Consider the following 14,505-nt stretch of genomic DNA (forward strand, 5'->3'; position numbering starts at 1 on the left):
TTTTCCCCCAAACATAAAGATGGCCTCGCTTCTGTACAGAAACTGAACAATATTCACGTGACTACTAAATTAAATAATCACTTTGTTACATTCAAAATAATTGGAGGCAAATACATAATGACACGATGCACCTGAATCGTTCTCATCCTAGCAGTGTATACAGTATTTTATTGTTTTACAGTACTCTGAGGATATGGATTTGATAAATAAAAATCTGAATGACAGAGTGGAAATATAATTAAAAATCAAAGGAAAAAGAATCCAAACAACCCTTGCACCCAAACAGGTACTTTGCATCACCTCTTAATTGAAGTTTCAATGGAAGAGAAATAAGTATTGTTCTGGGAAATAAATTACATACTTTATGTATTGCAGAACAGTTATCTTAATGTGTTTAAATATTACATTCACTTAGGTGATGTGTTTTTGTCTATACCTATGATAAATTCTATATGGTGTCGGCTAGCTCTTCATGTGTGTTGAATAACAGCCTTCAGGATTTACGACAAGTGGGGGGAGCTTAGCACAGCCAGGAAATCTTTAAAATATTTCTGATTTATGTAAGGCAGACAGAGTCTAATTCGAAGCAGCTTTCCTCCTATCATGTCCCCCTCCCCAGCACCCCAAATGTTACTGTGATGGCTTCATGTTTTTGCTGTGTTTGTATCAAAGTATCATAGGTTGGTGACTAACATGCTCTGACCCACAGAGGTTCTCAGGTTTTGTTTGTCCTTTCTCTCTATGAATCACCTGTCAATTTGAGAACATTTACCCTTAACATACCCATACTCTCCAAATATCCCAACTGATTTCGGCAAGGAAGCCCCATCTCTCCATCAAAAACAGTATTACTGAAGTTGGGAGTTATTTCCATTGTCATCGGGAATGTAGCTGTGATGGGTGAGCACCATTCCTCCTGCAGAGGAGAAAGTTTGTCATGTGGACATTTACATACACTCAAGGCAGAGTGTTGAGTTATCTTGTGTTGGTGAAATCAGGGAAGAAATTAGAAGGTGACAACTTCCATCCATAGTGCAGAGACAGCATTTCTAGTAAATTCTCTCAGAAGTTCAAGGAAGTTGGACCAAGCTGACTTAGACTTGGCAAAAGAGTGTGTTTGAGTCTATCCACCAGCAAGACGTGAACGGCAGTGTAATGATGGCCCTTTTTTCCGATTTGCCTTTTTCTTATTCTTGTTCTTCTTTTGCTTATTCGCACCTTTACTTTTATCCGATTTCTTTTTCTTTTCATCCTCCTTAAACCATGGACCCCAGACTCCTCCATTCAGCTTTGGGTTACTCCGAGGGTCCTTAGGTGGGTATCGAACAGGAACCGCAGTCTTATTGAACTGTGAAAGCCTCCGCAACAACTGCTTCACTACATCTGGATACTTTGCAGAGAGGTCCACTCGCTCATATGGGTCGGCGGTTATGTTGAAAAGCCACACTGTTTTGCCAGCTGTCCAAGAAACGCGTTCATTGTGCCAGCGGTTGGGGCCTGCGTTACTGAAGGCCTGTGGAGGGACCCAGTCGCTATATCCTGGATTTCCCGTCAGTAGTTTCCAATTATTCACTCTGATGGCGGATTGAATTGCGGTGTTCCAGATCCCATAGCCAGCTGCCCAGGACCCGTTTTTGGCTTTGGTGTAAATCGGGTCAATGTTGTGTAGGATGTCCACCCGTGGAGAACGCCTGCCTTCACTAATGGTTTCCCATATATCGTAGCCATCCAGCTGGATATCTTCATCGATCTGCCCTTCCGCCAGTGTGATCAGAGTGGGGAACCAGTCTGTGATGTGCACAAGCTCCTTACACACAGACCCTTTGTTTTTCAGAAGGGGACTATGGACAAACCCAACAGCGCGGATACCTCCTTCCCAGTAGGTCCCTTTGCTTCCTCGGAGAGGCCAGTTACTTCCTCCAGCCATTGGCTGCCCACCATTATCTGAAGAATATATGATAATGCTGTTGTCATAGTAACCATACTTCTTTAAAGCAAGGGTTACGTTGTTTATGGCTTCATCCAAACAAGCTAGCATGGCAGCATATCTTCTCCTGTTGATGTTATTTATAGATCGATAATGTTCAAAATACTTGCCTGGTGCCTGAAGAGGTGAATGAACAGCTTGGTAAGCAATATATAAGAATATGGGTTTGCTGGGGTTATGGGAAGCTAAGATTTGTTGTACTTTCTGTGTGTACATCTGTGTCGAATAGATGCCGTTGTCATGATCCCAGGCCGCGTTGTCATTTTCATACAGGTCGTAGCCACATATCCCAGGGCTGTCACATTTGAAGTGAGTGTAATAGTCGCCGCTGCCTAAGAGCGAGCCGAAGAAAGTGTCAAATCCTCTCTGCGTGGGCATGCATTCTCTGCGGTAAAACCCCAAGTGCCATTTGCCAACCATGTGTGTTGAATAGCCAACCTCCTTCAGCTTCTGAGGTAGCGTGACGTTATCCAGAGGTAAGCAGTTGGGCTGGGTGGGCCGTATAATGGAGTGCTGGAGGCCGGTGTGTATCTGGTACCTGGAGGCAGGGAGGAGACAGACATACACATCAGGCAGCAGGAGGAAAAAATGCTCAGGCCCTTACATGTGGACAGCCACGTGCATAACTATAACAGAAAAAAACTCCTATTCATGAAGCCATTTTCTCTGGAAAGATTCTGAAGTGCCTGTGTCAAAAACTAACAAGGTCATACTATCCGGCATCTGTTTGCCTTCACAAGCGTTCAGGAGCAGTTGCCTCACCTCCTTTGGCCAGTGGGTAACACCACTGAACAAGAAACGAGGCACAGAAGGATCACACCCTCCTCTCCTTGCTGGCCTCATGCTTAATGTTTTAGTTTCCTTGTAGTTGTGAGCAATGTCAAAGCATCTCTGAGACAATGTGCTGCGTGTGAACCACTATTTGGGCACTACTATTTTACAGCTAGCAGTCAAACTCCTGGACCTTTCCACTATCACTTCTGTATAATACAAACCCTGGAAAGCAGAACGATTGTGTTGTTTTTCCTGAGCATGAACAAGTACTCGTCCCTGACTCAGGACCAGCTCTCACAGTGTGCACAAAGCCCCATGGGTTGATTTCTGGTCATCCATCACACGATATGCATACGGTCTATGATTTAGCAGAGATATTACTAACACTATAACAACTGAGTCAGTCGGCGTGCACATGATGGGACATGGCTCTGCTCTCTCCTGGAACACCTACAGTCCCACGCTCTGGCATTTATCTCCTGAGTAAGAGCCATATGTATACGTGTACAGCAAGTAGCCCAGCCAAAGCTCAAAGACCCATCTACAGTTACAGTGAAAGACGTTTATGAGCGATCACTCAAAAGGAAGTGATAATTTCATCAGTGGATCTCTTGTTCAGACATCATTTTTTGTCCTTGCCTACCTGTTTGACAAAATGTTTCCCTCCCTGAAATGAGTTAGTCAAAACACCTATACATGCAGGAGCGCAGATATTTTGAGGTACTTTTTTTTCCTTCACAGAAAGCTTTCACGTGTCCCCATTTCACAATGACTATAGAAAACTATGTGGATAAATACATCTTTTACAATGCCTCATAATTTGCTAGTGGTAAACACATCTACAGCATATAAATATGCTGGACTTTGAACATGCAACAACAGTATATTTAAAAGATAGGATAATAAATTCTGCAGTGCAGTACAGTCTATGTGTAAAGAATACATATGGCTTCCATATGATTAGAAAATGAATCCAGCATGGGCAGTAGTAAGTATCAAAGATCAAGGACAAATCCATTTATATCAGTTTGATACTAAAAAATCAAATGTAACAGCACACTGTCAAGCAAAGACGACTTCTCCCTGAATATAGGAATAGATTAGCTGAAGAGAACGGCTGGGTCCACCATTCCTGTGAATCTTCCTCAAAAATACTTTTTAACTAATTTGTGGTAGTAGAAGTTTGGGTTTCCTGACACATTCTGCTAGTATTGCCAACCTGATTGGCAACCTGAGCTATCTAGAAAATTAAAAACATTAGGCTCTGCCTGTCCATAAATAACTTCAAGTCTGCTTTTATATGATGTCTTCCTGGCCAAGATCTTAGAAGGCACCATAGATGCCTTTAATGGCTGCCAATCTGTAATAATTGTGCAACTCCCATTTTATTCTTAAACTTATTTTCACAGAACCAGAAGCTCTAGTCTAACTAATTTATTGCAGAAGCTTTGGGTGTTGCTCTCCTCTGCTTTCAGCCAGCCTGTACTCAGTACACTGCAGCGCTGCTGCTTTTCTTTGTCTCTCTGGCACTTTTTCAGAGCATTGTTTCTATCTGTTACCAGTTTGTGGATCTGGAGCCCTGCCATCCAATTGTCCCCAAACTCAGAAGCTGGTGCCGACACAGGAGATACTGCAGTTATTAAAGCATACTCTCAAATTTACGGGTTTCTGTGATCTGCACTTTGCTCTTATGAAAGAAATGTCATGCACGCACAAACACCCACATCTCTCCCATGATTCAAGTATAACTTTATTCTCCTTTTAAAACTGGTAAACTACAATGAGGACACCACGCTGACTAATGGCAGCGCCCCACACTGCAGTTCACTTCATCTTTGAGAGTCCTCGGGCAACTATGTTCACAAGACATTTAATTTCCTTCCTGTTCTCATTCCTCTGTCTTGTTAAAACCTTTCAGTAAACTCCCCTTATTTGATCTGACTGAAAATGTCCCTGCCCCATCGTGCTGTTTTAGTCAATAGCTTCTGCTGTCTTAAACCTTGACAGCCTCCTCTATCTTGAGATCAACACCCAATCCCAGCTGGACAGTTTCTTCCCTGATAAGTTAATTTTGCTTGAAGTCAGAATTTTCTCTAAAGTGATGTTGCAATAGGGATCCTTCCACCCTTCTTCTCAACACAGAAGCTGAGCCTGGGGGGAAACAGGCAAAAGAATTTGCAACACACTGAAAACAAGTTTGCCTGTTGGCAAAGCCTACAGAGAAAGTACGATATTCATACAAAGTTAATTCTCATAAAGAATTCATAAACAAGATGTAGATTCCCTAGCTAGGGCTTTATCAATTATATATCCAAGCATGAAATTACTACACTGTTAATCTGACAAATACTGAACGAAACAATATCAAGAATTAGCCTCAGTTACACATATTCTTCTTGGGAAAAATATTTGGCATAGAGAACCACGTCTTGTTTCAGCAGCGCCCGCAGGAACTGACTCGATGCGCTGGCCACAATGCACACACAGCAGTCCTGCTCAGATCCTGCGCGGCTGCCTTTTTTCATGAGACGGGTGTGTTTCCCATATGTGTGTGTGTGTATGCTATTTCTGGCATAGTTATGCTTCTGAATATACATATACGCATACGTACGAGCAGATACGTAGAAAAGGATCTGCAAAATAATCAATTACACGTAAAATATTTCAACCAAAGAAATGTCTCAAAGAAATGTCAACCTATAGTTCTCAGAATAATCTTCACTATTACAAAAAATGGTCAAGATTTGTTCACTTTTCTGTGCCACGTGCCTTCCTAATTGATCCATCATGTGCCAATATCACTTTTTCCAGTGAAAGTATTTTGTTTTCAAAGGACTTGCAGACCATTCATGGGAAAACAAAGTAATCTGAGCAAAGCAGTGATTGTATGGAACTGAACGGCATTAATAGCAGTAGGAAAAGCGTCTCGACATTCCTGTTTTGAAACTGTATTTAGACTGTGCAAGGGAAGAAAAAACAAGGCAAAACAAGGCAAATAAGAGGCAGATTACGATTTTGGGGGAGTTCTTTAGAAGATAAACTCATGAGCTCACTAATTGCCATGAACGTCTGTGAAATACATTCTATAGATTTCAACACTTTCTACCACAAGACTAGCTAATTCCTGAGAATAAATTGATTGAATTTAATCTCAAATGCAGAAAGCAAGTTATGATCATGAAAGTCTGGAATCCATTATTATAATTACAATACTAAAGAGTTAAATATAAGCAAATGCTGACAGGCCACAGAATATCATTTTATAGGTTTTTTAGACTTTGACTTGTATGGATAGTATTTACATAAAGGTAATAGACTGATACTATGCTGTATAAAGTACAGGGATCCAAGACTTTTGAATACTTTATACGTATGTACTATGATCTCTTTCTCTCTGCCTCTTCAAGTTTCTAGATCATGTTTGTCTCTATTTAACACCTGAAATTTACAATTTGGAGAACAAGGACCAAAGTAAAAATTATGTGAAATGTTCAGCTAATCATATGCATATCGAAAATTAATTTATCCTCACTGCACGAGGATGGCTCTTGTTTGCACATTTTCTACTCATTTCTATTTTACTGGTGTGGAAGTTGTCCAAGTGTTTACACTGTGATAACCGTTCCAGCAAAGGCAGCTGTTTAATGCCAGGTGACAGTTACAGCACTTTGTTTACTTGTTTGTAGTGGAAACTTTAAAGCAACGGACTCCCAGAGGGAGTATCTTGATGACTTCACGGGTCCTTTGCTTCTTGGATGCTGAGAGAAATATTTCAGAGGTTTCTTAAATAAATAAACAAATAAATCCTCTATCCTGAGTCTTAGCTCACAACACTGCTTTCCAACATGATTTCCCTTCCTTTCTCAATCTGGAAAGACACAAAGCTAAACCAGTGGCTTTTACACGGCTCCTACCTTCAGTCTCAAGGTGGAGAGACCATTAAGTTGTTAAGGGTCAACTGCACATTCAGGAGCCAGTGCCTTTGTGGATGTAAATCACCACAGGGACACTAAAGTCAATTTGACCTGAGCTTGAGGAATACATTAACATTTGGAGGCTTAATTTCCCACTTCTGATGTCTCTAGTTTCCCAGTTGGGATCTGGAGAGCAAATCAAAGTAGAGAAGTCGGTCAATGACAGTAATCTTTGCACATTTTCACTGCTATTCCCCTGAAGAAGAGTTTTCCTTAAAAAATGTTTACCTAAGGGATTTTCTATTGAATATTTTCCCCCTTAACTTCGGGGTGGGTTCTCCACTGAGAAAGAAACTGGGATGTTTCTAATTTTGTAATGTGCATGTACAAAACTATTGATTTTAAGCTTTCATATTTTTAAAATACTGCATTAATTTTCTTCAAACTGAGATTCTTTTCAGGCTCACTGAAGATTAACAAAGAAGCACAGTTTGAAGTTTCTAATTTCAGGAACTTTTTCTAGCACAGTTTTACTTAGGTACATGTGAAAAATATACTTTTATTATGCTTGCATAGCTCAGGATATGCTGAAGAAATGTTCTCATTTTTTAAAAATAATTAACTCTAGCCTAGGACTTAGAAAATATTTTAAATAAAAAAATAATTTGCCAGAAGGAGTTGCAAATGGAGTGATAGCACTGAATTATGCATATTACATTAATTAAAGAATCATTATTGATGATTATAAATCTCCTTGTTAAAAATAATAAAATATAGCAAGTAAGACACTAGTCTATAAAGCAGGTGTAGGAACTGCTAAAGAAAGTCTATGGCATCTTACCTGAAGCTGTCTGTATAACACAACAGCTTGAAAAATAGCTACTCAAGGTGAATACAGAATATAGAAAGCGGTGACATTTTTTGCTTGGAGATTCCTCAGAAGTTGAAGTTATTGGGGAGAAACAAAATCCAGTACCTCACTTGCTGCCAAAAAATGATTAGAAGTGTGACTCCACGACCAGTTAGAGAAAATAGACATAATGAAGACTTCTTTACAGTGGATTAGAGGCTTTGAGATGGGGTCAACAAACCCTAATAATTGGAGGAAGCTATTACTTTGGGCAGGTATTTTTACTCTACCTCAAACTGTTTTGAGCTCTGTAAGATGCTCATAGGGAAGCAGGAGCTGTGTAGAAGGTCTTCTGCTTTCAGCCTTCCAAACAGGCTGGTGAAGAGCATGGCAGAGATATGCAATATTCCTGGATCAGACATGGACCAACATGAAAGAAACACACAAAAATGATTTTGCATTAGAAATACTTGCCATAAAACCTTTTTATGCTGAATCTGCTGAGGTTTTTAAAACTAGAATCAAAGGGTACAGTTGGAAAAGGGGCAGATTGCTACATGAGACACTGGGGCAGAGAGATAGAGCTAAGCTGATTTAAATGAGATGCAAATAAACGTATCACAGCCTGACATGAACTGCTGCAAAGCAGTCAGTGAGTATCAATTCGTAGTCCCTTCGGACTGATGACAATGAAAGCCATCGCCTGTAGCCACAGCGCTTCTTTCTCATTTTGTGTTAAGTAAATTTGCTGATAAGCAAAGTGATTTCTAAATTTTCACGCCTTTCTTATTTTCAGTCTTTCCCTAGCTTAGAGACCAGTGACCAGTCTTGCCTCTGCTAATTTCCACTTACCGCGCTTCTGTGAGAGGCAAAGCAGGCAGCTGGCATCTCAGCATTTGTTACGGCAGCCAGTTTGAACATATGTTCTAGACAACATATGTGTTAACCACATTTCTTCAGTTTTGATGGTCCATGTCAACTGCGTACTGTTCCATGTGACATGTTGTCTAAATGCTACCACCAAAGTTTTTGTTTCTGAGAAGACTATATTGCATGAAAACCATCTTAAGGAGCCTTGAGCTTATACCATATAAGTTACAGTTCATCTTTCAAAAAATAGCAGCTAAGCAGCAGTGTTTTTTTCTGCCCTAAGTTCCGGACACTTGGTTCCAAAGTAAAGTTACAGCTAAGGCTTCAGTTCAACATACATTTTAAATAGGAATGTGATTTCAGCCAGGTAGCTGGCTGAAACAGGACCAAAGTAAGCAACTGAAGTTTGTGCCATGAGCGTGAGTGATGCTATAGGTATGGAAATAACTCTCCAGTCAGCTGTGTAGCATTTTATCCTGGTTAAAATTCTGAACAACACTAGGGAGTGAAGGAAATGCCTCACAGATAAGAACATGATTTGTCACAAAATGTACTCTTTTGCTGAACAATATAAATTAAGTGTAGAAAGGATGTAGTGGCTTATGCTGCTGATTTTTTTTACCTGCTTAAGATTATGGATAAGATATTCTGTATATCTACAGTATTGTCTCAGTGGTTTGAATTAGACAAGAAATACATTTATTGATATGTACAAATGGTACTACAGCTAGCCAGTTACTTCTCTGAGATGGCGGATGCGTGAATTACAGAAGGAAATCTCCTTGCAGAAAAAAGAGGAGCAAAGATTTATTCCCAGAATATGGAGACAGTTCATCATTGGGATATGAGTTATGGCTGGAGGGTTCAAATGAGCTCTGCTGCAGCAAAGAACATACAGAATGCTGTGCCACAGCCTGACCAATACCATCTAATTTATTTTTAAATTTGAGAGACACAAAGACTGTCCATTTTCCAGAGCAGACATGATCCCTCCGGTCCCCATAGTCCTGGTTCTCAACTATTCAACTGACGGAATGCAGAAAGCTCACCACATGCATGTCATTGCCTCAAGTTTCCCACTTTCCTTGGGAAAGAACCAGAGTCATACAAGCAGGGAAGCCTGAGGGAATCTGAATAGGCTCCTCAGAGCATTTTCTCTGCTCAAGTCTCCTATCAACATTAAATGTATGCTATAAAAATCTCTACGAATCTGCTCTATCATTTAACCTTTTTTATCTTCTGGCTTGTAACTTTAAGATTTTTTGGGGGGGAGGCAGGTATTGAATGTATTTCCTTCTCTGATCCATCTACAACACTAAAGACTAAATGTGAACTCAAAACCCTTGCAGACTTTCACTGTGTCAACCCACACAAAGCAAAACTGGAGTTTTCACACACTGACATACATACACACACATTCACTTCACCTTCAGCTGTATTCCTTGAACTTCTATGTCCTTATAAATCAGAGCAGAAAGACACCCACTTCTAAACCAAGTGTTTACCTAAAAAGTCTAACTCCAATTTACTGTTTTATCACTCTGGTAGTGCTACTGCAAACAATTCTCTTGAAAGATTCTCAATTTTGCCCTACTTTAAATTGGTTTTGGGGGGTCCTGATGGGTTTTTTATGGTTTTAAAAAAGCTAAGGCTCTTCCATCAAATACGGGGAAAAAAAAGTAGTGATTTATTTGTAGACTAATAATGTTACAGTTTTTGTTCCAATTACCTTTTTTCAAGGACCTACGGGAGTTGAGGTGTCCTCTTTTAACCGAATGCCATTTGGAATTTGATGCATTAATACAAACCAGGAATCACTTGAAAATTCTGATCTCATGCAAGCCCTGACATTTGGTCATTTCAATAATGTTCTTACACCACTTTATAACTTTTTGTGTATTTTTATCCCCTGGCACCTAGAAATGTCACTCACAATGACATTAACAAAAATAAACATTTATCAATAGCGAGAATCAGAGGGACTTCCAGTGGGCTCCTTGTGGTGGTTCGGAAGTCCCAGTACAGTGATGGACCCCACTGCTCAAAAGCTGAAGAACCAAGCCAGAAAATGCATATTTTTTATATTCTGACCAATTTTGTGTCTCATGGATATGCAACAATTCTACTCTTTTATCTTCTCCATGTCCTGCTGACATAACTGTCACCCGAAAAGTGAGCCAGAGCTTGGTGAACAGCAGGAAAGAAACTTGTCTCTAATGCTGCTAGCTTTGAAGGAATAATAGCTGACTATAGAACCAAGCTGGGAGAGAAAAGAAACAGAAACCTTCATCTGTGTTTCCTCAGCGTTACTCTTACTGGTTGCAAAGGGCGGTTAGTGCAGGAAAAAATAAATTCATATAATGAAGCTCAAGCAGAAGTTTCATCTTTAAATCACCCCACAAATTAAGTTGTAATTAGTATTTGTATACACTAATTCCTAATTTTTACAAAACGTTATGAAACTGGCAGCATATCCACTACTAACCTTTCCTGTCATTGAGACAGTTTATCTGCTCAAATGGGAGGACAAAAAGGAAAAAGGAGCACGTGGGAGTTGGCAGCAGCTGGAATGCACATGTGTATATGCAGCTATTGTTTTCTTTGCCTCAAGTTCACTGCAGCTGTGGAAACAGAGCACAACGTTTCCAACTTTATCACTGAATGTTATTCATTTAGAAAAAAGGGGAAAAAAATTGCGATTCCATAATCAGCGCTCTCGGTTTCATGTCCACATGTAAGTGACATGAAAAGAAAACCATTTGACTAAATGCTTTGCATGCCAACCACAAATCCAGACATTGCCACCAAATTCTGGGCTCTCAGCAAAAATAGATCCCATCGGATATTAAACTTAATCACCATGTTACTGGGAAAAGAAATGCACCGCTGTGACTTCAGGAGGATGCTGGAGCTACAGTTGCAAGAAGTTCACATGAATAGACTATCCCTGCATATTCCTCTGAAGTTAAGGCAAGAAAATAGCAAAGCAAAAGCAATTCATGAGTAAGAGGTGAATTTTTTTAGTCCCGCTTCAGTTGTTTTTGCAGAAGGAAAAGCAGAAGAGAATGACATAAATGGGGTCTAAAAGCCATAAATTGGTGTGCAGAAGATTTCACTCCCTTGAGTACTTCAAAAACTGGTCTACGGAACCTGTTGCAAGCATTGCATGAAGCTGGAGAAGAACGGACTGTCAGAACAGGGACATGGCACCAGTTTGGAAAGGTTGTTCTCTGTGCTGCAACATCTAACTCCTGAGCATTGAAAGTGTGTTCAAGGAGTCTGTATTTTAACCTGTGTGTTCACTGCTGCACTTGAGAGATACCATCTCAGAAACTATTAATGTCCTGGTGTAGCCATTGCTACAGACAGGGTAAATGTCAATGGTTCAATGTCTCATCGAAGCATTCTTCCCACAAGAATACATTAATTGGAAATAAATCAGGCAATTTTTACATGACCAGAAAAACAAAAATGCTATATACAGGTGCAAAATATCTTTCAGCTGCAAATCTCAAGTTTGCAACTTGTAATTCTGTGATAGTTTAGGAAAATTAATCGTCATATAAGAAGAATTTATTCAGTGGATGTACTTAAGAGACATGAAAGGTATTCATCATATGCTTGCCTTCCATAAGAAGACATCTTTATTAAAATGATATACCTGATAGCAGTCCTTAAGGTAGAAGGCAGTTATTTTCTTGCCATTCACTTTAATTGAAGTACACGCTTTGACTATTTATTCGTATTTCTGAATGAATATTGTCTTCATGTATTATTCATGTATCCAGTACTTAGAGTCTATATCAAATCTAAATGCTGTAAAATGACCTTGAATGGACAGCAAGGATGACTGAGAACAAAATGACAATGTGTAAAATACAGGTTAACAACTACCATACCATGTTTTTATGTGATATCATTTGAGAGAGATAATTGCTTTTTAATTAAAGAGCATTATGACATTGAAAAACAAACAAACAAACAAACAGGATTATTCAGAGCTTCATAGACATCTCAAGTGTTTTAGATACCTCCACACAACATCCAAAATTTGTGAAAGCTAACATTTTCTATTAACCACTGAACAACTACATAAACATACAATTCCTAAGCATGACATGGGAGAACGTCATAGTTTCATTGCTTTACTGAACTTAAGTATCCTATAGGCCCTTAATTTTCTTTTGAAACCTTAGATTAGTCTTTAAGACTCTGATCTAAAATTAGAAATAAGCTATTATTGAAAGTATGCTAATCAAGTGGTAACGTCCACAATTTCTCTTCAGTATTTACAATATTCCCATTTCCCTGCTCTGTTACTTGTCTCAACCTCAACCATCTCAAAGCACCTATTAGACAAGAGACCCGATTCTAGGCCACTTAAATAGAAGGATCAATTCTATCCATTTCAATTGAATACTCTTTCAGATAAATATTTGCCATTCATTCTGAATGCTGATTAAGAAATATTCTTGGATTATTATTTCTGTTTTATCTCAGCTTTGCTATTCTATTTGTTCTGCCTAATGCCTTCTATTCTAGAACATTATTGTAAAACATGTACATTTGCACCAGAAGGAAATTATCTCTTCCTGCAACTGTCACATATCACATAGCAAGATATCCACCTAGAGCAATGTGATATAGCTGAGCATTTATGTTTAACGTTCAGTTACAAATTTCTAGACACATCAGTTGCACATTAAATGATAAACTGTTACTCAAAACTGAATATGGGAGATTGTGCAATCCACGTAATCCACTTACACAACAGAACTTCAGGTTTTACAGATTGCTATGTTCACCCAGGTGCCTCCTGTTTAAGATCTTTAACACCAAGATTCTTCTCAGCAAGATAAAGATGCCATTCGCTCTTGTCTCTACAGGTATCCTGGGGCAGACACAGGCCAGAAATCATTTTGTGCCACTCCAGAACTAGTTTTAGAACTGAAGTAATTTCCTGAGAAAAGCTACAGCCCTGATAATACGAAGAACAGTTTTATCTGGATTGAAGAAAGGAACGCACTGTGACTTTTCAATAACATGGATCGTTTCCTGGGCTGACATTAACTGGCAACAGCAGTGGCACTGACTCATTAGTAAAAGGAATAACTTTGACTTGAAATAGAGGGCTGGGAGCCAAGAAACACACTCGCTTCTGGGTTCTACATAGTTTGCAGCCTGAGCATTGTAGCTGACCTCTAATTCTTTTGTCCTTCTGACACTTCCATATTATTTTTCTAGTCTTTTGTGTTCCTCATTCCTTCAAGTAGGGATGGTACTATGTCCCTTGTACAACGCAGCTTATGCTCAAAAAGAGCTTTTTAGTCTTCAGATAAAAAACACTGGTGGAATGCAAAGGAGCATCACCCTGATGCTAAAACCAGTTTGTAACTGGATTTGTTAAAACACAGCACTTAGAAGCGGCTACTTATTTACAGCAATTGCGGGTAGTTATGTATGAATTCTGTCACATATTGCTGCCTCTGAACTAGATCCTACTTCCTCATTAGATTCAGATTGTTGTTAGTGCTACTGGATTTTCTTTTCTACTTCCTGATTCACTTGAGAAATATTGTACTAAAACCCATTTTTCAGAACTGGCCACAACATGCAAGTCCATTTTTGATTGAGACACTGGCTGTTGTTGAAGACACTGTGTGCAGTTCCCAAAGAAATGATGCATTAAGATAATGAAATATTATATTAACTCTGGTCCCAGATGAAAGGTTTCTGATTGACAACATGAGGAAATGACATATCTTTGTTTATTCACAGGGGAGACTCAACATGGAAATCAAATGCTTTTGCTGCCATTATCTGAGTGTATGTAGACGTAGGTGTGCTTTTGTAGCAGAGGCAGGAAGGAGTGGGGAGCAGTGTTTCAGTGCTGTCAGTCATTTATGTGACAATTTTTAACTAACACATCAGAGATACTGCATAATACGGCATAAAAAAGGAAAGTAAAATGTCTGTATTCAATGCAAAATGTCTTTCTTACTTTAGGGATTTTCAAATTTCTGGAAAGCAATAAAAGTGTGAAGACAAATGGAACTCTCTTCCAACGTACTCTTAAATTCTCTGGTCAGTTTCTCTCTTAAAAGCTCCAT

The 14,505-nt window shown here is 39.3% G+C and overlaps 1 protein-coding gene across 1 annotated transcript in view; it reads right to left on the bottom strand.

Moving 5' to 3' along the window:
* Nucleotides 1-1,123: 1,123 nt before the first annotated feature.
* The window catches only part of ARSJ (arylsulfatase family member J), a gene marked incomplete at both ends in the record, with an annotated part of 44,201 nt that continues 30,819 nt past the window's right edge, over nt 1,124-14,505 (bottom strand). Inside the window, one exon of the mRNA XM_080344155.1 lies at nt 1,124-2,525. Within this exon, the coding sequence (XP_080200281.1) occupies nt 1,124-2,525 (1,402 nt within the window). The remainder of the gene's footprint in view (nt 2,526-14,505) is intronic.

The sequence above is a fragment of the Nesoenas mayeri genome (genome assembly GCF_963082525.1).
Source record: "Nesoenas mayeri genome assembly, chromosome: 4".
In the NCBI taxonomy this organism is placed as follows: domain Eukaryota; kingdom Metazoa; phylum Chordata; class Aves; order Columbiformes; family Columbidae; genus Nesoenas; species Nesoenas mayeri.